Below are 23,195 nucleotides of genomic sequence, written 5' to 3'. Positions count from 1 at the left end.
ACCCCCACCACCACTCTAGTTTCTTACCTCCCGAAACGGAACACGAATGTGGTCCTCCTGAGCACTGCACAAAACGGCTGAGATCAGTGATCGTGAGAACATGAAGCCAGCCATCATCCTGGACTACAACCACAACATAGGAGGCGTGGACAACCTGGACAAGGTAATTGGAACTTACAGCTGCAGGAGGAGGACTTCCCACTGGCCCCTGGTCATCTTCCATATCGTCAATGATGTTACAATGCCTTTGTGATATGGAACAAGATCAACCCTACCTGGATGCCTGATAAGCGGAACAAGAGGAGGGTGTTTCCGGAGCAGATGGGAAAGGCACTTGTAACACCACACATTCAAAGAAGGGAGCGCCTCCCCCGTACAGCAGCCTCTTCAGTGCTTGTGAAAGCTGTTCAGGGGGCTGAATCTTGTTCTGATCCACCTGAGGCTGGGGCAGGCAACAAATACTATGTGATGCACATGTGAGAAATACATCTGCAAAGTCCATGCACACACACTTGCATACTGTCCTGCAAGTGCTAATTAGAGTTGATTGATTTATGTTCTTCAAATTGTTGTTTTGTATCTATTATCCTATTGTATTTATTGTTGTTGTTTATACACCTTGTTTATACACCTTGTGGGTGGGGGCAATAGAAGACTAGTATTTTGTAGTTGAATTCCTCATTGTACAGTATATAAGAATATATCACTATGTTGCCAAAAATCTTTGACTGTTATTGTTTCCCTTCAATAAAATGCATTCAAAACTACTTTCTGCACATTTCTGCTACTTTCTTATGCTATACAAGTGCAATCTCTTGCAAAAAAGTTGTTTACACCTATGCATTACCTTTAGCAATAATAATAATAATAATAAACCTCTACTTCAGTAAAGAAAACAACTATGACAGATGTGTTGTAATAAAAGCGAGTGGTGTCCACTGATTAAAAGCAGTCTTTCTGCATTGTGAAGAGGGAAAACCCAGATATTCACAAAGTTTATGATGGTTGTTTCTTCATGCAAAATAGATCTGGGGTTTAAAATTCAATTAAGCTGCTTTATTTGAGGGTTTTAGTGAAGGCGGATGATTTTTGAGAGTATATAGAATGTTCAGACTACACGGGTTATTTTTTCATATCTTTTTTTAATTTCACCTTTATTTAACCAGGTGGCCAGTTGAGAACAAGTTCTCATTTACAACTGCGACCTGACCAAGATAAAGCAAACCAGTGCGACACAAACACAGAGTTACACATGGAATAAACAGTCAATAACACAATTGAAACATCTATACACAGTGTATGCAAATGGAGTAAGGAGGTTTGGCAATAAATTCGGCCATAGTGGCGAAGTAATTACAATTTAGCAAATTAACACTGGAGTGATAGATGTGCAGATGATGATGTGCAAGTAGAAACACTGGTGTGCAAAAGAGCAAAAACATAAATATAAACAATATGGGGATGAGGTAGGTAGTTGGATGGGCTATCTACAGATGGGCTGTGTACAGCTGCAGCGATCGGTAAGCTGCTCAGATAGCTGATGTTTAAAGTTTGTGAGGGAGATATAAGTCTCCAACATTAGCGATTTTTGCAATTCCTCCCAGTCATTGGCAGCAGAGAACTGTCAGGAAAGGCGGCCAAAGGAGGTGTTGGCTTTGGGAATGACCAGTGAGATATACCTGCTGGAGCGCTTTCTATGGGTGGGTGTTGTTATGGTGACCAGTGAGCTGAGATAAGGAGGAGCTTTACCTGGCAAAGACTTATAAATGACCTGGAGCCAGTGGGTCTGGCGACGAATATGTAGCGAGGGCCAGCAGACGAGAGCATACAGATCGCAATGGTGGGTGGTATATTGGGCTTTGATGACAAAACGGATGGCACTGTGATAGACTGCATCCAGTTTGCTGAGTAGACTGTTGGAGGCTATTTTGTAAATGACATCGCCGAAGTCGAGGATCGGTAGGATAGTCAGTTTTACGAGGGTATGTTTGGCAGCATGAGTGAAGGAGGCTTTGTTGCGAAATAGGAAACTGATTCTAGATTTAATTTTGGATTGGAGATGCTTGATGTGAGTCTGGAAGGAGAGTTTACAGTCTAGCCAGACACCTAGGTATTTGTAGTTGTCCACATATTCTAAGTCAGAACCGTCCAGTGTAGTGATGCAAGTTGGGCGGGCAGGTGCGGGCAGCGATCGGTTGAAGAGCATGCATTTAGTTTTACTAGCGTTTAAGAACAGTTGGAGGCCACAAAAGGAGTGTTGTATGGCATTGAAGCTCGTTTGGAGGTTTGTTAACACAGTGTCCAAAGAAGGGCCAGATGTATCCAGAATGGTGTCGTCTGTGTAGAGGTGGATCAAGGAACCACCCGCAGCAAGAGCAACATTGTTGATATATAAAGACAAAAGAGTCGGCCTGGGAATTGAACCCTGTGGTACCCCCATAGAGACTGCCAGAGGTCTGGACAACAGGCCCTCCAATTTGACACACTGAACTCCATCTGAGGAGTAGTTGGTGAAACAGGCGAGGTAGTCATTTGAGAAACCAAGGCTGTTGAGTCTGCCGATAAGAATAATAACAAAATAGAAAAATAAAATGTAACTTCTAAAGTTTGATTTATGATCTTCCAAGAGCACAGAGGATGTTGGTGAGGTCTTCACTCTCTACATTAAATCTACCATACTTTCCCCCTTCGCATTCCAGCTCGAGTCAGACTCTAAGAATATTGGTGTGGCAGTATTATCCTCAGTTTCTAGGGCCGAGGAGTGTGTTTTGGAGCAGAAGAGGCTACTGGGAGTAGTGGGAAAATGTAGACTTGCAGCCAGTTTGAATCCTTCACTGACAATTAGCAGAATATTCGTGGTCCTTATTCCTGTGGGCCAGAGAGAGGCCTGTAATCATCCATATCAATTACTGGGCCTTGACATGGCCATTTACATGGCCAGGGTGGCTCCGCTGCTCTGACTAATGGGCCCACCATAAGGGGCTATTCCCCCAGTGCCAGGCAAGCTAAACAGGCTACAAGACTCAAGACACCGAACGCACGGCATGGAACTCTGGACCTGGCTGGTGGAGATGGAATATGTCCGTTTATTAATATTAAATTGCTTTTACGAAGGAGCCAAGGGGTGTTCTGAATCATTTTCTGAATTCTGAAAAAAGTTAATGTTCTCTAAGAGACTCTCCCATGAAATGTAGTTGACTCTGTGTAGTGTCGGAACAATGCAGTGTGATTGGAATGTATACATTATCTGCACTCCATATTCTTCCGACTCCTTTTCCTTACTTGCCTACTCGGTTAACCTTTCACACTCCATAAGGTGCTGTAGTATTTGGTTTCATTGCGATGTGGGCAGTCTATCTGTCAGCATGGGTCATTCTAATGATGCTGTGCTTAACCCATGGAGCCCCTCAGTGAACAGATCCCCTGCTAGGAAAGGTTACTGGAATCCAATGTTATTGGACAGGGTTCAAAGCTTTAAGAAATATCACCTCCCTCATTTGCACTTTTTCTGGCCAAAAGTATCGTATTCCTTCCTCTCTCTTGTGTTCATTGACTTTAAGCAGGAATCAACGTTATTGCAATGTTGTAAAGGTCGGCCCAGATGCATGGCTTTTCCAATACACTCTTATCAATCAAGTCTGCGCCAAGTAACAAGGGGTTTAGAGAGAATCTGTAAAACAAGAATCAACATATAGGTCTATGTGTGCAGAATGGGCGCAGTATTATATGTGCACAAGATGCCAGCTTAGCAGTAGAACATGCTGTTTACTTGCACTGAAAACACATTTGTTAACTGTTATTTCCATGCATAAGATTTTTAAACTCTCTCTAGGAGCAATCTCACATCCATGCATTTGTGACCTGCTCAGAATTCAACACTTGAATGTTCATCTCACTTACCATGACCTGGCGCTAGCTGCCTCATGTATAAAGACAGAGATATACAGTACAGATGTAGGATCTTAATTTGATCACCCGATTGCAGGAGAACTTTCCTGCAATGCAGGACATTTAAAACAAGTTGTATATTTGAGGTCTAAAAAGGCTTCTGAAGTTTATAATTTCCACTTTGAAATTTCAGACTTGATTTTCCCTTACGAAAAATGTATCAACCCCAACAAAACTATAATCCACATGATTATTCATATTTCCTGTCGCTGCAGGATTCTTTTCCTGCAGTAGCAAACTGTCTCAAATGAAGAGCCTACATCTGTATATGGTAATGTCAGTGCTGACTCCTGGAGGTCTGGGCCTCAGGCAGTGTCTGTGTGCCAAACAAACTAGACTCTTTCCAGAGATGGATAGAAGCACTATGCCTTATCTGTCTTTTCTCCCAGCCCAGAATGCATCTGTGTGATCAGTGAACCCCTGGCTGTGCCACTGTCCCTCAGCCTTCTTCACTAATCAGGAGTCAGGGGTGATAAAAACCGCACTTGTGCCCCTCTCCTCTCTCAAGTAGAGGAGGACTTAACTATTCCCTGTCATACCCTGACAGCTCTGCTTATGCCTTGGCAGAACAGAGACAACATGTTTCTTTTGTCCTCCTCTTGGTAGTAATCTTTGAAATATTGACTCTACATACAGTATGTCACATGCCCTCTGGGCTCTCTTACAAACTTCTGTCAAGTGAGAGTGGAAAGAGTCATGACCTAACTTCAGACTAACCAGTCGTGGAAAAAGTACCCCATTGTCATACTTGAGTAAAAGTAAAGATACCTTAATAGAAAATGACTCAAGTAAAAGTGAAAGTGACCCAGTACAATACTACTTGAGTAAAAGTCTAAAAGTATTTGGTTTTAAATATACTTAAGTATCAAAAGAAAATGGAATTTATAAAACGTACTTAAGTATCAAAGTCCTTATATTAAGCAAATCAAACAGCATCATTTTTTAAAGTTTTATTTATTTATTTATGGATAGCCAGGGGCACACCAACACTCAGACATAATTTACAAACAAAGCATGTGTTTAGTGAGTCCACCAGATCAGAGGCAGTAGGGATGACCAAGGATGTTATTTTAATAAGTGTGAATTAGACCATTTATTGTCCTGCTAAGCATTCAAAATGTAATGAGCACTTTTGGTTGTCAGGGAAAATGTATGGAGGAAAAATTATATGCCTTTCTTTATGAATGTAGTCAAGTAAAATTAAAAGTTGTAAAAAATATAAGTAGTACTTTCAAGTATTTTTGCTTAACCACTGCCTCAGACTATCCTCAAACTAACCTCAGACTAACCTCAGACTAACCTCAAACTAACCTCAGACTAACCTGACTCAACTCAGACTAAACCATGCCCGGGTAAATATGCTATATTATTTGATATAGATATGTGGATATGGAAATAGCTGCGGTAGCCCCTTAAAGTGAGGAATTGGCATATTTAGGAAGTATGTTAATGAGAGATGATTAATGGGAAAAGTTAACCTGTTCTCCAGAAAAGCCACGGAACATGGTTTTTATTTGATTCTGGAGGAGGAGAGCAGCCTGTCATCCTCTCTCTACCTCAAAGGGCTTCAGTTAGTCAGACGGTTTGTCAAACACATCCATACTAACTCACAATTGTCTATCACAACATTACAGCAGAAATGCTACTGGAAACACTTACGACTTGTCAAACATCCATTTGGCTTTAATAACCTGCCACTATCAAAGAGATACAGTCAAATTATTTAGCAAACAAAGAATTTGCCTGTAGCTGTATCTAAATGAAATGATGAGGAGCCGTGAGCCTCTGAGCACTAAGCACAACAGAGGCTCTTTGTTGGTAAGGTCTGTAAACACCAGAATGTATTATGGCAATAATAGTCAGAGGACCCTATCATATACCACATATTGAGAGGCATTGTGTTGGTTTTGTTGGTCTTCTGTTTTAGAGTTTGTTGGATGAGTATGTGTAATTGTCTGCCTCTTACTGTAATCCAGCCCTCTTGTTCATAAGAAGACTTTAGAGCTGGCAGAACTGCTCTCTGTTTCTCCTTGTGTCTGGAATGGTGCTCCAATAGGATTACATTCCTGTCTGCCTATCCAGTGTTTGGGGAACACAACACTGCATGAGACAACAAAGAGCAACATTTACAAAGCGAAACCTAGCCGCGAGCTGCCCAGTGACACGAGCCTACCAGACAGGCTAAATCCATTTTACGCTCGCTTCGACCAACTGGCAAGTGTCTTCACTGACATTTTCAACCTCTCCATGACCGAGTCTGTAATACCTATATGTTTCAAGCAGACCACCATAGTCCCTGTGCTCAATAAAGCGAAGGTAACCTGCCTAAATGACTACCACCCTGTAGCACTCACGTCGGTAGCCATGAAGTGCTTTGAAAGGCTGGTCATGGCTCACATCAACACCATCATCCCGGAAACCCTAGACCCACCCTAATTCGCATACCGCCCCAACAGATCCACAGATGACACAATCTCAATCGCACTCCACAACGCCCTTTCCCACCTGGACAAAAGGAACACATATGTGAGAATGCTGTTAATTGACTACAGCCCAGCGTTCAACACCATAGTACCCACAAAGCTCATCAATAAGCTAAGGACCCTAGGACTAAACACCTCGTTCTGTAACTGGATCCTGGACTACCTGACGGGCCGCCCCCAGGTGGTAAGGGTAGGCAACAACTCATCTACCATGCTGACCCTCAACACGGGGGCCCCTCAGGGGTGTGTGCTTAGTCCCCTCCTGTTTAACATGCTCACCCATGACTGCGTGGCCAAGCACGACTCCAAAACTATCGTTACTCTCTCGCTCACAGAAAAGCTAAAGCACCAGACAAAGTAAATGTCCTACAACTGCAACTTTCAAATGTACAACTCCTCCTGCAGGATTATTTTACTCCTGCGATGAAACTGGTCCAATTAAGATCCCATATTTGTATAAGGTACAGTCTGTCTTCATCCTTTTATTACATGTCCAGGGCCTTAACACTACAGAAGGCAGAAGGTAGTGTTGTATTCTACCAGGAGACAGCAGCCTGAGAGAGTAGTAGTCCTGTCCTGTGTGGCTGTCTGTCTAGTGTAAATGAATGACTACATGCTGTGATCACTTACTGGAATGAGAAAGAGCTGGGGTGTGCAGAAACAGAGATCCTTCCAGTAGGTTCACATTAAATGGTTTGTCTTAAGTGGGCTTTAATGAGAGGTTGCCAATCAAATAAATTAAATAATTGCTGCAGGCTTAATTACATGTATTTATTGCTGATTTTGTGCAGAATACGTTGTTTGTCCCCTCCCACAAGAATTGTTTCTCTCTCTGTGAAATACAAACAAATAATTGAACCGATGGATTATTTTCAAACTAATGCCCACTGCCCCGTGAAAGTCCTGACAAAGCAATTATTGGTCCACTATGTGCGATACATTAGTAATCTACCCCACATCCAAACATACACAATGTGTCTTGCTAATAGCAAACAAACACAGTACCTCTTCAGTAACTCTGAATTTTTGTATATTAAATGAGGGATAATCATTATGTTTTACGATGAATTAGTATAGATGACATAGATAGTATCTCATCTGTCATATCATATTTGTCATAACTCCCAGGAGTGCTCTCTGCCCACCCTGATTACTGTCAGTTCCTATACATTATGTGTCCCCTTGAACCGGAGACTTTATTTCAGGCTCCAATACAGATATGAGGTGCAATCAGCAGGATATTAGTTTGTACTTTTGTGTTGTGGAGTGGGTGATACACTTTCCTTCAATATCTCTGTGTCACTCTCGCTAGGGAAAGCAAATAGAAATCAAATCTGACAGAATATTATGGTCCTAATGATGAATTTGCTCTTGACAATGTTAAGACAACAACTGGACAGGAATAGGAGCAGAGATGCATATCTGAATCATTCTCTCTTTTCTACTTCCTGTCGGAAGTAAACAGATGTATCCCTGGCAGTTGGAAAGATTAATGTCATTAAAACTTTATGGGTCAGTGTTGGTCATTGGGCGGCAGGGTAGCCTAGTGGTTAGAGCGTTGGACTAGTAACCGAAAGGTTGCAAGTTCAAACCCCCGAGCTGACAAGGTACAAATCTGTCGTTCTGCCCCTGAACAGGCAGTTAACCCACTGTTCCTAGGCCGTCATTAAAAATAAGAATTTGTTCTTAACTGACTTGCCTAGTTAAATAAAGGTAAAATAAAAAATAAAAATAAATTATAATGCTACTGTTAATACTGTACATTTATTCACTGTCATGTTCATGGTGAGAGGGAGAGGGAGAGGGAAAGGGAGGGAAAGGGAGAGGAGAGGCAGAGGGAGAGACATTGAGATGATACTGCAGCATCACAACTATCCAGGGAGACTGAATACACACATAACCTCAGTAACACACATTGCCTCAATAACACACACTGCCTCAGTAGCACACATTGCCTCAGTAAGACACACTGCCTCAGTAACACACATTGCCCCAGTAACACACAATGCCTCAGTAAAACACTGCCTCAGTAAAATACACTCCCTCAGTAAAACACACAGCCTCAGTAACACACTCAGCCCCAATAACACACTCAGCCTCAGTAACACACACTGTCTCAGTAATTACGCCTGCTTACAGAGCCCAGAGTCAGACTCCTGCTGGGCTGTAGTGACAGACTGTAGTGACACCACCATACCATCCCATACCCTCTACCTAACCCACATGGACATGTCTCTCCTTGCGTTTGAGTGTGTGTGTGTATTTGGTTTTACTATCCTTGTGGGGACAAGAAGTCCTCACAAGGACAGTAAAACAGGGAACATTTGGACAAGGGGGGCAGCAGGTAGCCTAGTGGTTAAGAGCGTTGGGCCAGTAACCAAAACGACCCTAGTTCAAATCCCTAATCCAGCAAGGTAGAAAAGACTGCCATTCTGCCCTTGAGCAAGGCAGTCAAACAACTACTCCCCCCGTTTCATGGCTCAGGTTAAGAACCAGATGCAGACACAGGAGGCGAATAGTACGATTCTCAGATTTTATTATAGTTCAAGGGGAAGGCAAAAGGTAAGTCAAGGCAGGCAAAGAGTCGTAATCCAAATCAGAGTCAGGCAGGTACAAATACATAGGGGATAATGGGGGAAGATAGGAGACACCTGGTGGGGGGTGGAGACAAGCACAACAACAGGTTAAACAGACCAGAATGTAACACCAACCCCCCGGGTGCCAATGATGTTGATTAAGGCAGCCACCTGCACCTCTCTGATTCAGAGGGGGTAAATGTGGAAGACTCGTTTCAATTGAATTTCAGTTGTAGGTATCCCCCTTTCTTTCTTTTCAGTCCGCCAGTCCACAAAAGAAAAAAGGGTATTTTAGGGTTGGGTTAGGGTTAGGTTTAGGGTTTTGGGTTAAGGTTGGGGTTAGATTAAGAGTTAGGGAAAATAGGATTTTGAATGGGAATCAAATGTTTGGTCTCCACAAGGATAGTGCAACAAACATGTGTGTGTGTGTGTGTGTTTGAAACCAATCGCAATCTTTCGTCTACCAAGAGCATCTATTGCAACCTTCAACCTCTACAGAATTTTGTTTTTAGGCACCGCTCACACACCACAACACTGTTTTCCAACCCTCTCAATGTATTCCCCCCTATGTTCCTCCGGGTCCAGACAGACGCCCTGTGGTTTTGTATTCTCACCCTGATGTCTCAGCCACTGCCTGGGGTGACTCTGAGTGGATGTTTGCCCTCTGCCTCATTTCTTACATTGAGCTCCATGGACTTCTGTGTCACAGCAGGATCTGAGAGACTATTGGGATCTCTCTCTTTATTCTTCACCTTCTTCTCTTTTTCTTATTCTGTCTCTATATAGCTTTCCCAATCTCTCTCCCTCTCTCTTTCCCCTTCTCTGTACCTCTCTCCCAGTTTCAGACACCATGAAAGGCAGTGGGCTCTGAGGTGTTGACTGACTCATATGGTGTCAGGCAATAGTGGGTGAGAGCAGGGGCGCAACTTTCACTGCTTTAGGACCATGCTGACGCCACAGAGCGGTTGGGTAGACTGTTTTGTGGTTTCATTCAGCTGGATTTAAGACCGCAGCGACACCACAGAGCGTGTGGACAGGCTGTGTGAAGGCAATGCTGCTGAAAGGCTGGCTTGTAGGACCAGCACAAGAGCAGAGGCATCTGCTGTCTATGTGTGTGTTGCGCTTTTTCTCCAAGTTGTAAAAGCAAGAAGAACAGAAACTGGCTACTCTTTAGTTGACTGATGTAGTTGTCAAGGTAATTGCTGTTTGACAGAAGAAAAAAAACATTCCCAGTGCAGTGCCAGTAGTGTAACTGACATGTAACGTTAGCTAAGCTTTCATCACCTCTTTACCGAAGTGAATGAACTACTATCAGATAGTTGGCTAGCTAGTAGCTACCACAGCCAGTTCAGCTCTAGCTAGCTAACTGTCGCGTAGATGTATCTAACAGCTGTTGTGTGTGTGGACATGTTTTATAGCCTTTGTTAAGTACATTTAATGATGTACAATTGTACCATTAGCTAGAGCTATCCACAAGTTGGCTAACGTTAGTTAGCTCATTAACTTTAGCTATTATTTTTGTCTCCTTTACTGGTTCAAATAACCAACCAATCAGCCAGTTACCAACCTCTAGTAAACTTTTGGGAAAAATAGTGTTTAACCAAAATCTCAAAACCATTTTACTGGAAACAAATTTACAACAGACTTTCAGCACGCTAATAGGGAAGGACATAAAACAAGCATGGCAGTTACACAAATGACTGATGATTGGCTGAGAGAAATTGATGATAAAAAGATTGTGGGAGCTGTTTTGTTAGAATTCAGTGTGGCTTTTATTAAAATTATGGATCATAGTCTGCTGCTGGAAAAAGTTATGTGTTATGGCTTTACACCTCCTGCTACAGTATCTTGTGGATAAAGAGTTACCTCTCTAACAGAAGACAGAGGGTGTTCTTTAATGGAAGCCTCTCCAACATAATCCAGGTAGAATCAGGAATTCCCCAGGGCAGCTGTCTAAGCCTTTTTTCAATCTTTACTAATGATATGCCACTGGCTTTGAGTAAAGCTTTCATTTCCGAATGGGTGGCAAGGAATAGGTTAGGACTAAATATATAAAAAAAAAATTAAAGCATTGTATTTGGGACAAGTCGTACACTAAACCTTAACTAAATCTTGCTATAAAATAATGTGTAAATTTAGCAAGTTGACCTGACTAAACTGCTTGGAGTAACCCTGGATTGTAAACTTTCTTCGTCAAAACATGTTGATGCAACAGTAGCTAAGATGGGGAGAAGTCTGTCCATAATAAAGTGCTGCTCTACCTTTTTAAAACAACACCATCAACAAGGCAGGTCCTACAGGCCTTAGTTTTGTCGCACCTGGACTACTGTTCAGTCGTGTGGTCAGGTGCCATAAAGAGGGACCTAGGAAAATTACAATTGACTCAGAACAGGGCAGCACGGCTGGCCCTTAAATGTACACAGAGAGCTAACATTAATAATATGCATCTAAATCTCTCATGGCTCAAAGTAGAGGAGAGATTGACTTCATCACAACTTGTTTTTGTAAGAAGTGGTGACATGCTGAATGTACCATTGTGTCTATTTGAATTACTAGTAATCAGCTCGGACACCCATGCATACCCCACAAGAAATACCACCAGAGGTCTCTTCACAGTCCCCAAGTCCAGAACAGACTATGGGAGGTGCACATTACTACATAGAGCCATGACTACATGGAACTCTATTCCACATCAGGTAACTGATTCAAGTAGAAGAATCCAATTTAAAAAACAGATACAAATACACCTTATGGAACAGCGGGGACAGTGAAGACACACACACAGGAACAGACACACACACAGGAACAGACACACGTAGACACACGCTAGCACACGCTCTCTACACCAACGTACGTTGTAATATTGTTGTATGGTGGTATATACATTTTGTATTGTAGATATGTTGTGTCTTACTGTGTTTGGAACCCAGGAAGAGTAACTGCTGACTTGGCAGGAACTAATGGGAATCCTTGATAAATAAAAATAAAAATAAAAATACAAACACAGCCAGCTAACACAGCCAGCTAACACAGCCAGCTAACACAGCCAGCTAACACAGCCAGGTAACACAGCCAGCTAACACAGCCAGCTAACACAGCCAGCTAACACAGCCAGGTAAATACTTCAAACAAACCTCCTATAGTGTTTTTTAAAATTGATTCAATGATCAATGTTACCAACAACCCTGCTTTTCTATGCCTACAGCTCATCCACTATAACACAATAAACTGACTGTTGGCATTCATACAGTAACCACTGGGCAAAATCTGGTTGAATCAACATTGTTTCCACATCATTTCAACCAAAAAATGCAATGTGATTACATTGAATCAATGTGAAAAACGTATTATATTTGAAAAAGCAATCACCTTAATTAAGGAATGTAGTTATTTTATCACCAAACGTTTTACATAAATCTAATGACATGGTGACATTTGTTATTGATTTCACATTGAATTCGTGTTAGTTGACAACTCAACCAAAATGTAAATGAAAACTAGACATCTGTGGCCAGTGCGTATGTTCTCTGCACTTAAATGAACCACTACATACTTTGATAAGAAATAAAAAGAAGTACGTTGAATATTTCTACTTTGTAATCTCTTAAATTGCCCATGCTCTATTCTGATTTAGAATCAGAAACATGGTCTCTGTTATCTTCTTGTTCTCCAGCTTCCATAATCTCCCATGTAAAACCCTTTATCTGGGCTCAGGCTGAATGATGAGAGGGGAAGTGGAGGGCTGCAGACATAAAGGACTGGATGTTATTGTGGAGCAGATAGATTGGGTGAGAATAGAGGACAGGGCTCATGACTGGTCTCCAGTGTCTGTCATGGCCATGCTCAGACATGGACCATCAGGATTAGACTTACACACAGAACAATACAGAAAAGGCTTTATTCCTAGAGATCAACTGGCTCTTATTCCTTGCAGTAGATATTATAGTAATGCAGCCAATGAGGACATTACTAAGACGTTCCTGAAGAATAAGTATTACTGAAAGAAGTTACAATGAAAGCCTTGATTACTCACGCTGACTGAATCTGGAAATCTGTAGCAGTTAGACGTATCTGTAATGCTCCAGGAGCTGGCGTTATTGCATATTTATAAAACAAATAATTAACGTGGTGTGTGTGTGAGTATGTGTGTGTGTGTGCATATATTTGTGGCTCCTTTTTGCACAGCCTTCTTTCATTACGCTGCGTCTCTCCCTGCTCCCTGGCTGGCTGCCGTCCAAGGGGTTTCAGGCACAGCTCAGCCCACTGACTGAGAGTATGGTGGTGGAAGGGAAGAAGGAGGGGAACAGGTGGATTTATTAGGCACAATTAACATAATTCCATCTTAAAATGCCTCGGCAGATGATATCAAAGGCCTTGCTGTGCCGAGTGGTTGCTCTGGTTTCATTAGCAGGGGCCGGGGCCATGTTGGAGGGAGAGTGAGGTGACACCCATCAGAGGCCTGTGTCATCTCTAATAGGTCTGGCCTGCGAACACCAACTCTCTCTCTCTTTCTTTCTCTATGTATTTCTCCTGCCCCCTCTCTCTCGCTTTCTCTCTCTTTCTCTCTCTCTCTACGTATCTCCCCACCAACTCTCTCTATTTCTACCCCCCCCTCTCTCTGGGATAACACTGAGGACTCTGGGTACTTTGGCTGCAATGTCGCTTTAGGGTGTGATGCCCGTTTTCCTCTCCCCACCCTCTTCCTCTACTTCACATGCTCTGAGACACCCCCCCCCCACAAGGCGTTGCACCAAGACGAGGATCTGCCACATAATGTGCTTGAATATGTATGTGGGTTAACTGATGCGGTACCCTCTAATTGTGATGGGGAAAGGGAGTCTGGTGCAATGGCTGATTGGTGCTTGCTTCTTGACATAACATTGCATATCATTCCACAGTGGGTAAGGCTGAGCCCCCCTAATTGATATTTTATCTGATTGTGGAGGATATCTAGGAGAGTTTGTTGATGCATCACTCTTATTCCCAACACACATTTTCAGTCAGAATCGTTTCCAACTCATTCGCTTACGCTTTTCCAAGGAAAACGTAACATAGATAGCTATGGTATTTACATGGCCACGCTTCCTTTATTTTGAAATGTATGTTTTTTCCCAATCAATTTGAAAGCCCTCAATTTATTCCTTGATTGCCTATGCTAATTAGGTTTTAACCAAATGTGATTATAAGAATACATGCTGATGTTGCTCTCCAATAGAGGGTGGTAGATCAGTTGACCTAAGGCAAGGCTTTCGGAGTTGGGAAAGAAAATCAAATTAAGCAAATTTTAAGGGATATGCTTTTAATTTTGAGCTTTTGTGTAAACACAGTGGTGCATTTCAGATTAAAAACCTTGAAGGTGTAGCAACCATGAAATCACTTGAAATAGGCCAGCTAAAAATCCAGTGGTGTCTCCAAATACACTGGACCATGATAGTGATCACTTACCAGCCGTCACACCGATGGGTATGCCACTGGCTACAAACAAAAGAAGCACTGGACAAGCATGGCATGGGGAATAACTCCCATTATTTCTCTTGGTAGAAAAATACATAATTGTCAGGAAAATGAGACGGACAGAGGGGAAGTTACTGGTGTTATTACTGTTGTCGTGTCTTTGGCTATGCCACATTAAGTGATATGACATGCTATTCTATAAAATCCTTTCTCTGTAATTAATATTACCTGATTGAGCTAATCATGTAAATTAACTAGAGAGTCGGGCACCACAAAATAATATTTATAGAGCTGTTATCTTCCGAATAAACTCTTAAAGACCTAGTAATATTTTACATCAATAGCAGTCACTATTAATCGTCACCTTATTTCAGTCTTATCAGAAAGTTGTAAATCTTCACAAACCCTGGCTAACAAGTTGAATCAGCAATACAAAATTGGTTTTAATTATTTATTTACTAAATATCTAACTAACCACACAGAATTAGATATACACAGAATAAATCATACCTTGATTACAAATTATATCATGAAGGAAAACGTCCCTAGCGGGCGGAACAGATATGTCAGCTGGTTACACAAATAAAAGGGGCTGGGTTTGAGTGAAAGAGCGGGAAGACTGAGGAACAAAGGGAGAAGCGATGTCTATCGTAAATACAGAATCTTATGCATTCTAAATTACCGCCCATTTGGAAAAGGAAAATGCTATAAATATTTACTCTGAGCTGCGCTTCGGTAGGTTGGTGGTAGATGGAAGGCCGTGTTTCCCAACCGAGTCCTTTGTCCTTTGAAGAATGTCTCTGGTGGTAAATTGGATACGTTGTAGTAACGTCGTTGTGTGGTAGACAGAATACTCTGTTCTTTCATAGCCCACGTTTGCAGCTGCTGTTGCTAACTCAACGGCTAGGAGATATCACTTCTGTAGTGAATAACAGTTCAAAGTTCATCCCATTCGCAACCAAAGCTCACGCTGAGGTTGGCTTAGTTCTGTAGTTGACATGTTAGTCCTTTTAACGTACGTACCGTCGTCCTCACATCCTCGAAACAGGTTACATATTCGTCAAGGTTTTATATAGTGGAGCGAGAAGGGTGTGTTTGAAAAGTTATAACCCATGTCTCTTCACAGGGGCGGGCCACTGATTGAGCAGAGCTCTAACCTTATGAAAACCCAAATCTCTCATTTGGAAGCTAAAATAACATTTAATCTTTTCACCAATAATTGTATATTCAAACATTTCAATTGAACAATTCCATGTGAATCCAATAACTACAATGTGCAGACTTTCCACTAGAGTTTGTCATCCTATCATTGATGAGAATGTCTCAGATGACAACAGAACTGACATCATATTCAATAAGTACCACCACATATGTTCAATTGGTCGGATTACCCGATATAGTTCATTTCTCCCCCCCACCTTCTGATGTTCCCAGAATCTCTATGTTAACCATGTCACATCAGTAGGGTAGAGAGAGGAAAAAGGAGGGGAGAGGTATTTACGACTGTCATAAAGCTACCCCGAGGCCAACGCTGTAACGGTTTTGTAAAGAATTTAGTTTACAGTAATTTTACAAGGAACTGACAGTCTGTTTGTAGGTTTGTCCAGTCTTATCACTGGGTTAGAAATACAGTAGCCAGGTCCTGAGAGGCATAATGGGCAAAGAGATTCAGGAGAATCAAGGTGAGGGTGGATTGTACAGGTGCATTTGGAAACTTCAGCGATTTTTTGACAGTTTTATAAATCATGCTAACAGTAATACTCTTGTCTTGTTCAGAAGATTCTAATTTCCTTGACACTGGAAGAGTTCTTATATACATTTTTATTATTCTATTCCTTTTTTTCTGACTTTATTTCTTTATACATAATTTAAAAAAATATAACTCTAACACCAAAGCCAGTGTTTGTGTGTGTGTGTGTGTGTGTTGTCACAGGCCGGCTCATAGCCTGTGGCAAAAATGAGGGGACACGAACAACAGGTATAGGCCAATCAAAAAGGTTCTTTATTATAAACCAAAAACGATTAACTTTAAACAAAGAAAAAGGAATGAAGTGTGAAAGTATCAACGTTGTAAGGGTGGTCGTCGGGAGAAAGAGAGGAGGACCAAAGCGCAGAGTGGTAAGTGTTCATGATGATGTTTAATTAAAACTCAGAAAACTAAACAATAAATGAGAACGTGAATTTACAAAACCGAAACAGTACCGTGTGGCCCAAACACTCACACGGAAACAAACACCCACAAACCAGTGAAACCCAGGCTACCTAAGTATGATTCTCAATCAGGGACAACAATTGACAGCTGCCTCTGATTGAGAACCATACTAGGCTGAACTCAAAAACCAACATAGAAAAACAAACATAGACTGCCCACCCCAACTCACGCCCTGACCATACTAAAACAAGACAAAAACAAAGGAACTAAGGTCAGAACGTGACAAATGTAGGGTGTATGTAAAGTGCAGGGATGCGTGAATCTGTGTGTGTGAATATGACTGAGTGAAAACTACGTAAAACTACAAAGGAACAAACCAAACAGGATCATACCTGGAGGAGCAGAAAGAGAGACAAGTGGTTAGTGAAGCAGTTTAAATACCCTGAGCCCAGGTGGCTCCAATCACTAACGACCCTCCTCTACCTGCAGGAGGAACCGCCCCTGCAATGCAGAGGGGCCGTGACACCCCCCTCCTTAAAATGAGGGTCCCACCCTCAACCCAAATTTCGGCCCAACATATTCAAAACAATCCAAAGTTCCCCAAAAAGAAAAAGAAAAGGATACCAGTCCCGGCTCCTAGTAGTGGCCCCGTGTCCCCCAACTGACTGTCCACCCCTCAAACTCGGCAGCCCTGGTACCTGGGGAGCAATTTAAGAGGAAACATTCGCAGACAGCCCGTAAGGGTCACCAGAGAGAAGATACAAGCTAGGTTAATTAAAACTTCTTATGGCTAGGGGTTCCGCTAGCGCCACCCCCCCCTCAACATTCCGCTGAATAATCAAAAATATTTTTTTGAAATATTTAACTTTCACACATTAACAAGTCCAATACAGCAAATGAAAGATAAACATCTTGGATGTTTATCTTTATCTACCCATCGTGTCCGATTTTAAAAATGTTTTACAGCGAAAACACAATATATATTTATGTTAGAACACCACCAAATCCAAAAAAACACAGCCATTTTTCCCAGCCAAAGATAGAGTCACAAAAGCAGAATTAGAGATCAAATTAATCAGAGGAGGGGCCGTGACAGTGTGTGTGTGTGTGTGTGTGTGTGTGTGAGAGAGTGAGGGAGAGGGCCACGGATAGAGGAGAAACAGAAAGAGGGGTCCATGTTAAAATAGTAGAGACAGGGTCTAAGGTCACAGCGTTCATGACTGATGGACAGAGAGACAGCTGTTCCTTTTAAATTAAAGTCTATCAATCAGACCTGAGCACTAGAGCTCAGCTCCTCTACAGATGTAGGATCTTCATTTGATCACTCTTTTGTTGCTGAGAATGCAAACTTGTAGTGTTTTTGAGGTTTAAAGTGGTTATATTTTCCACTTTAAAATGTCAGACTTGATTTGCCCTAACAAAAAATGTATGAAGACCTGCTAAAAATGTCCATAAATTACAATCCACGTAATAATTCACTTTTCATGTTGCTGCAAGATTATTATCCTGCTGTAGCTATAACCACTTAGAATCACAGACACACAGGAATGAAGCATAGTCTATACATGACACTACTCGTTGTACAGCATCATCCATGCGTAAGGCGTTGACAGCAGTAATCAAGACTAATCAAATTATATTGAATTGTGTAACTAAAATAGCATCCTTCAGACCATTGTTCATTTGGACCAATTAGGTTGGTTCCTTCATAATTGCAAACAATGTGCACTCTTTAAGCACACCATCAAATAAATTCAAATTATGTTTTGTTGTCACATACATCAGATAGGTGCAGTGAAATGTGTTGTTTACAGGGTCAGCCATAGTAGTACAGCACCCTTGGAGAAAAGTAGGGCGAAGTGCCTTGCTCAAAGGTAAGTTTTTTCAACTTGCCGGCTCGGGTAATCGAACCAGTGACCTTTCGGTTACCGGCCTGAAGCTCTAACCACTATTTTGTTCTCTCTTTCTCATCCCTTATTTTCCAACTTCCTCTCTCGTCTCTGTCGTTCACTGGAATGTAATTACCTTAAGTGCCTCTGCTTCCTAGGCCATGCATTTCTTTCCCTTGTGATGACAAAGACCACCACTACATCCTATTAATCTTACAGGGAAAAGCCAGAGATTGTATTTTGCATGCAATGGACCACTGCTTGCTGAGATTCAACAAACGGGAAACATATATTTGTTTCTACAGTTGTTTGCTTGAGTCATTCTACATTTTTGTTAATTTATGCAAAATATCCTAAACGACAAACTCACAATCAAAACAATTTCTTGATAGGCATATTTTCAAAATAACACTGAAAAGGAACATCACATGTCTATGACTGTGCACTTTGCTGTATTCCATCATTCTAAAGAGTGATTGAGATAGATTAATGAACAGGCAATCATCCTAACTGTACTACCCTCTAGTATCAGTCTCTATGGTAGTGTCAGTCTCTATTGTAGAATCAGTCTTTATTGTAGTATCAGTATCTATGGTAGTGTCAGTCTCTATTGTAGAATAAGTCTTTATTGTAGTATCAGCCTCTATGGTCGTGTCAGTCTCTATGGTTGAATCCGTCTCTATGGTAGAATCAGTCTCTCCGGTAGATTAAGTCTCTATGGACAGTATCAGTCTCCTAGATAGCATCAGTCTCCATGGTAGAATCAGTCTCTATGGTAGTATCAGTCTTCTGTGGTAGTTTCAGTATCTATGGTAGGATCAGTCTCTATGGTAGTATCAGTCTCAGTATCAGTCTCTATGGTAGTATCGGTCTCTATGGTAGAATCAGTCTCTAGGGTAGTATCAGTCTCTGTGGTAGCATAAGTTTCTATGGTAGTATTAGTCTGGGCATCAGTCTCTATGGTAGTATCAGTCTCTGCGGTAGTGTCCGTCTTAGTATCAGTCTCTATGGTAGCATCAGTCTCAGCATCAGTCTCTACGGTAGTATCAGTCTCAGTCTCTATGGTAGTATCAGTCTCAGTATTTGTCTCTATGGTAGTATCAGTCTCAGTATCAGTCTCTGTGGTAGTATCGGTCTCAGTATCATTCTCTGGGTAGCATCAGTCTCCAACGTAGTATCAGTCTCAGCATCAGTATCTATGGTAGTATCAGTTTCAGTATCAGTCTCTATGGTAGTATCAGTCTCAGTATCAGTCTCCTGGATAGTATCAGTCTCTATGGTAGTATCAGTCTCTATGGTAATATCAGTCGCAGTATCAGTCTCCTGGATAGTATCAGTCTCAATGGTAGTATAGGTCTCAGTATCAGTCTCCATGGTAGAATCAGTCTCTATGGTAGTATCAGTCACAGTATCAGTCTCTATGGTAGTATCAGTCTATGTGGTAGTATCAGTCTCTATGGTAGTATCAGTCACTGTGGTAGTATCAGTCTCTATGGTAGTATCAGTCTCTATGGTAGTATCAGTCTCAGTCTCAGTCTCTGTGGTAGAATCAGTCTCTATGGTAGTATCGGTCTATATGGTAGTATCAGTCTCAGCATCAGTCTCTACGGTAGTATCAGTCTCAGCATAAGTTTCTATGGTAGTATCAGTCTCGGTATCAGTCTCTATGATAGTATCTGTCTCAGTATCAGTCTCTATGGTGGTTTCAGTCTCAGTATCAGTCTCCTGGATAGTATCAGTCTCCATGGTAGAATCCGTCTCTATGGTAGTATCAGTCTCAGCATCAGTCTCTATGGTAGTATCCGTCTCAGTATCAGTCTCTATGGTAGTATAAGTCTCAGTATCTGTCTCCTGGATAGTATCAGTCTCTATGGTAGTATCAGTCTCTATGGTAGTATCAATCTCTATGGTAGTATCAGTCTCAGTATCAGTCTCTATGGTAGTATCAGTCTCTGTGGTAGTATCAGTCTACGTGGTAGTCTCAGGGCTCTATTTGAACAAATACAACACAATGATAAATCTAAGCACTGGCGGTACTGCTATAGGTTCTGGGGTGTGTCAGAAATATTTGTGCTATTTTCACAGCCCCAAAAGATCATCCCTGTGCTGCAGACCTCCTGGCAAGTTATTTAGAAGGTATTTTCCTCTTACAACGGCCAAATAAAACAAACATAAATCCCCGGGTAGGCAACCCTTACCTTACCCTATCAAAAACCAACATAGAACCAGCCTTCATACTGTAATGAAGGCTGGTTCAACAGCAATGTTTCCTGTCTTTCTTTTATCCTGACGATTTTGTGATATCATTACATTTGACATGTATTCATTTATTGTTGTTTTTCGTTACATTTTATTAAAAACAAACTTATTAGAATGATTCACCGTCCTGGTTTTATGCCATAAATAAATGATTGTGAGAACATTTGTGGCACGCATGCAATGCAACTTCTGGAGAAGTGTGAATCCGATCTGTTAGATGGTTTCAATATGTTTATAAAACATATTTGACAGCAATATAACGGTAAGTGGACATTCTCCCTTTCTCTTTATATTGCATCTTTGTCCAGCTACTGTGAAACGTGCCGATGTGCATGAAACCCTCCATAGTCTGCATGGTTTTAATATTCTATCCACATGAGGAGAAATGATGGTGCCTGTAAATGTAGACATAGCCTATTTAAAACAAGTTGTTGTTTTGTTTTGTTTACAATTTGATTAGGCCTTATCAATAATGAATTTAATCTTGCTTATCGACAACATTTGGCATGTCCATTCTATTTAAATGGAAATGCTATGTATATATTTCCACTTTGAAGCCATGCAATTACTTAGTTTATGCGAACAGATTCAATATAACATACAGTATTTAGCAAAAAATGTGATAGGTCAAAATTGTGTAATTGTGTTTCTGTAAGCTATTTCAGAAACTATAACAGACTAGCATTGGAATTGGAGTTGATTCTAAGGCAGTACATAAAAGACTGTAAATACACAACTTGAAGCAACCAACATGGAGCATGTTCTGATTGGCCAGTGAGGGGCCAAGCCTCAACACACCCACAACTTGTTTATTCATCAAAACCCAGCCCTTTCGTGCCACCGCCAGGGTCTAGGGATCCACCCATTTTTGGGGGCATCTAAAGCTAATTTCCTGAATTTCTACGCAATCTAATATGGCCCATGACCATTCTAGCCATCTCTATTTAGAACAACAAAAAGTTTAGACAAAAATGTGCACAGTCATCAAGCTAGGTTAAAGATCATTATTTAATTTTTTCGTGATTGATAAGACTGAACTAGATCAATGATAATTCAATAATCAATATTGTGTTGCACCTTTACGCCAATAGCCTAACAAATGAACAACTCTTATAAATGAAGTACAGACCTAACTTTTGATTGTCTTATTAAGACATCCTCTATCAAATTTCAGCCAGACCAACCAGCCAGCCCAACCAGCCAGCCCAACCAGCCAGCCCAACCAGCCAGACCAACCAGCCAGACCAACCAGCCAGGCAAACCAGCCAGACCAACCAGTCAGACCAACCAGCCAGCCAGCCCAACCAGCCAGACCAACCAGTCAGACCAACCAGCCAGACCAACCAGCCAGCCCAACCAGCCAGCCCAACCAGCCAGACCAACCAGCCAGCCCAACCAGCCAGCCCAGCCCAACCAGCCAGACCAACCAGCCAGCCCAACCAGCCAGCCCAGCCCAACCAGCCAGACCAACCAGCCAGACCAACCAGCCAGACCAACCAGCCAGCCCAACCAGCCAGCCCAACCAGCCAGCCCAGCCAAACCAGCCAGCCCAGCCCAACCAGCCAGACCAACCAGCCAGACCAACCAGCCAGCCCAACCAGCCAGACCAACCAGCCAGACCAACCAGCCAGACCAACCAGCCAGACCAACCAGCCAGCCCAACCAGCCAGCCCAACCAGCCAGACCAACCAGCCAGACAAACCAGCCAGCCCAACCAGCCAGCCCAACCAGCCAGACCAACCAGCCAGCCCAAGCTGCCTGCAAGTCCGACACCCACCAGTCTAGTCAATAATTTCCCAACACAACTTCCTTCCCATGTTGTTTTTAAATGTCTCAAGGGAAAGGTTTGGAAAACATTTTTTAAATAAAAACAGACATACACCTACACATAAACACACATAAACAGTACATTCTCCATATAATTAATATCACAGGCCTGATAGTACTATAGAGCTCGTTTTACTTGCACACGATACAGCTGGGTCACCCCGCCCTATCCCAAGTGGTCCACGGCCCTGCAGCGCTCGGACCCAACACACCCCACTCAGCTTTAGGATCTTAGTGAAACATTCAGTATTGTTTTCAGGTGTGTAAGGCCAAGTCCAGAGTGACAACAAACAGAATGACAGACCCCCAGAGCCAGGACTGAGCAGCACAGCAGCTAAGGATTGCCTAAGGTGGGCATGTTTTCAATAAAGACTCCTTTTGTCGTACCGGTATTCCATATAAGGCATCCAGACCTTCTGGAAGTTGCACAGTATACCCTTAATCTTGTAATAAATCAAATCTAGTGATACATAACTTGACATTTCTTCCATCCATTGTTGGAAGATAACCAACCTTCCAATTAATGGAGATGCATTTCTTAGCTGCTATAAATGCTTGGATATACATTTTCTTCTGATAACAATCTCCAGTATCAACATTTCCAATC

At 41.9% G+C, this 23,195-nt stretch overlaps 1 protein-coding gene across 1 annotated transcript; it reads left to right on the top strand.

The window, feature by feature from the left end:
• The first annotated feature begins 100 nt into the window (after window positions 1-100).
• On the top strand, window positions 101-22,553 carry LOC135573867 (sporozoite surface protein 2-like). The gene is made up of 2 exons (XM_065024047.1): window positions 101-163; window positions 21,936-22,553. Exons 1-2 carry the CDS (start codon window positions 101-103, stop codon window positions 22,551-22,553), a joined length of 681 nt encoding a protein of 226 aa, XP_064880119.1.
• Window positions 22,554-23,195: the final 642 nt, after the last annotated feature.

The sequence above is a fragment of the Oncorhynchus nerka genome, linkage group LG11, assembly GCF_034236695.1.
Source record: "Oncorhynchus nerka isolate Pitt River linkage group LG11, Oner_Uvic_2.0, whole genome shotgun sequence".
Taxonomy (NCBI): domain Eukaryota; kingdom Metazoa; phylum Chordata; class Actinopteri; order Salmoniformes; family Salmonidae; genus Oncorhynchus; species Oncorhynchus nerka.
Note: the sequence above shows the minus strand (reverse complement) of the source record. Positions and strands in the feature narration are given on the sequence as shown.

Bases quoted from the DNA above. Each gene is read 5' to 3' on its own strand.
- LOC135573867 (XM_065024047.1), top strand. From the start codon at position 101: ATGAAGCCAGCCATCATCCTGGACTACAACCACAACATAGGAGGCGTG. The intron at 164-21,935 runs GTAATTGGAACT...ATCAAATTTCAG, and splicing joins GCGTGGACAACCTGGACAAG to CCAGACCAACCAGCCAGCCC.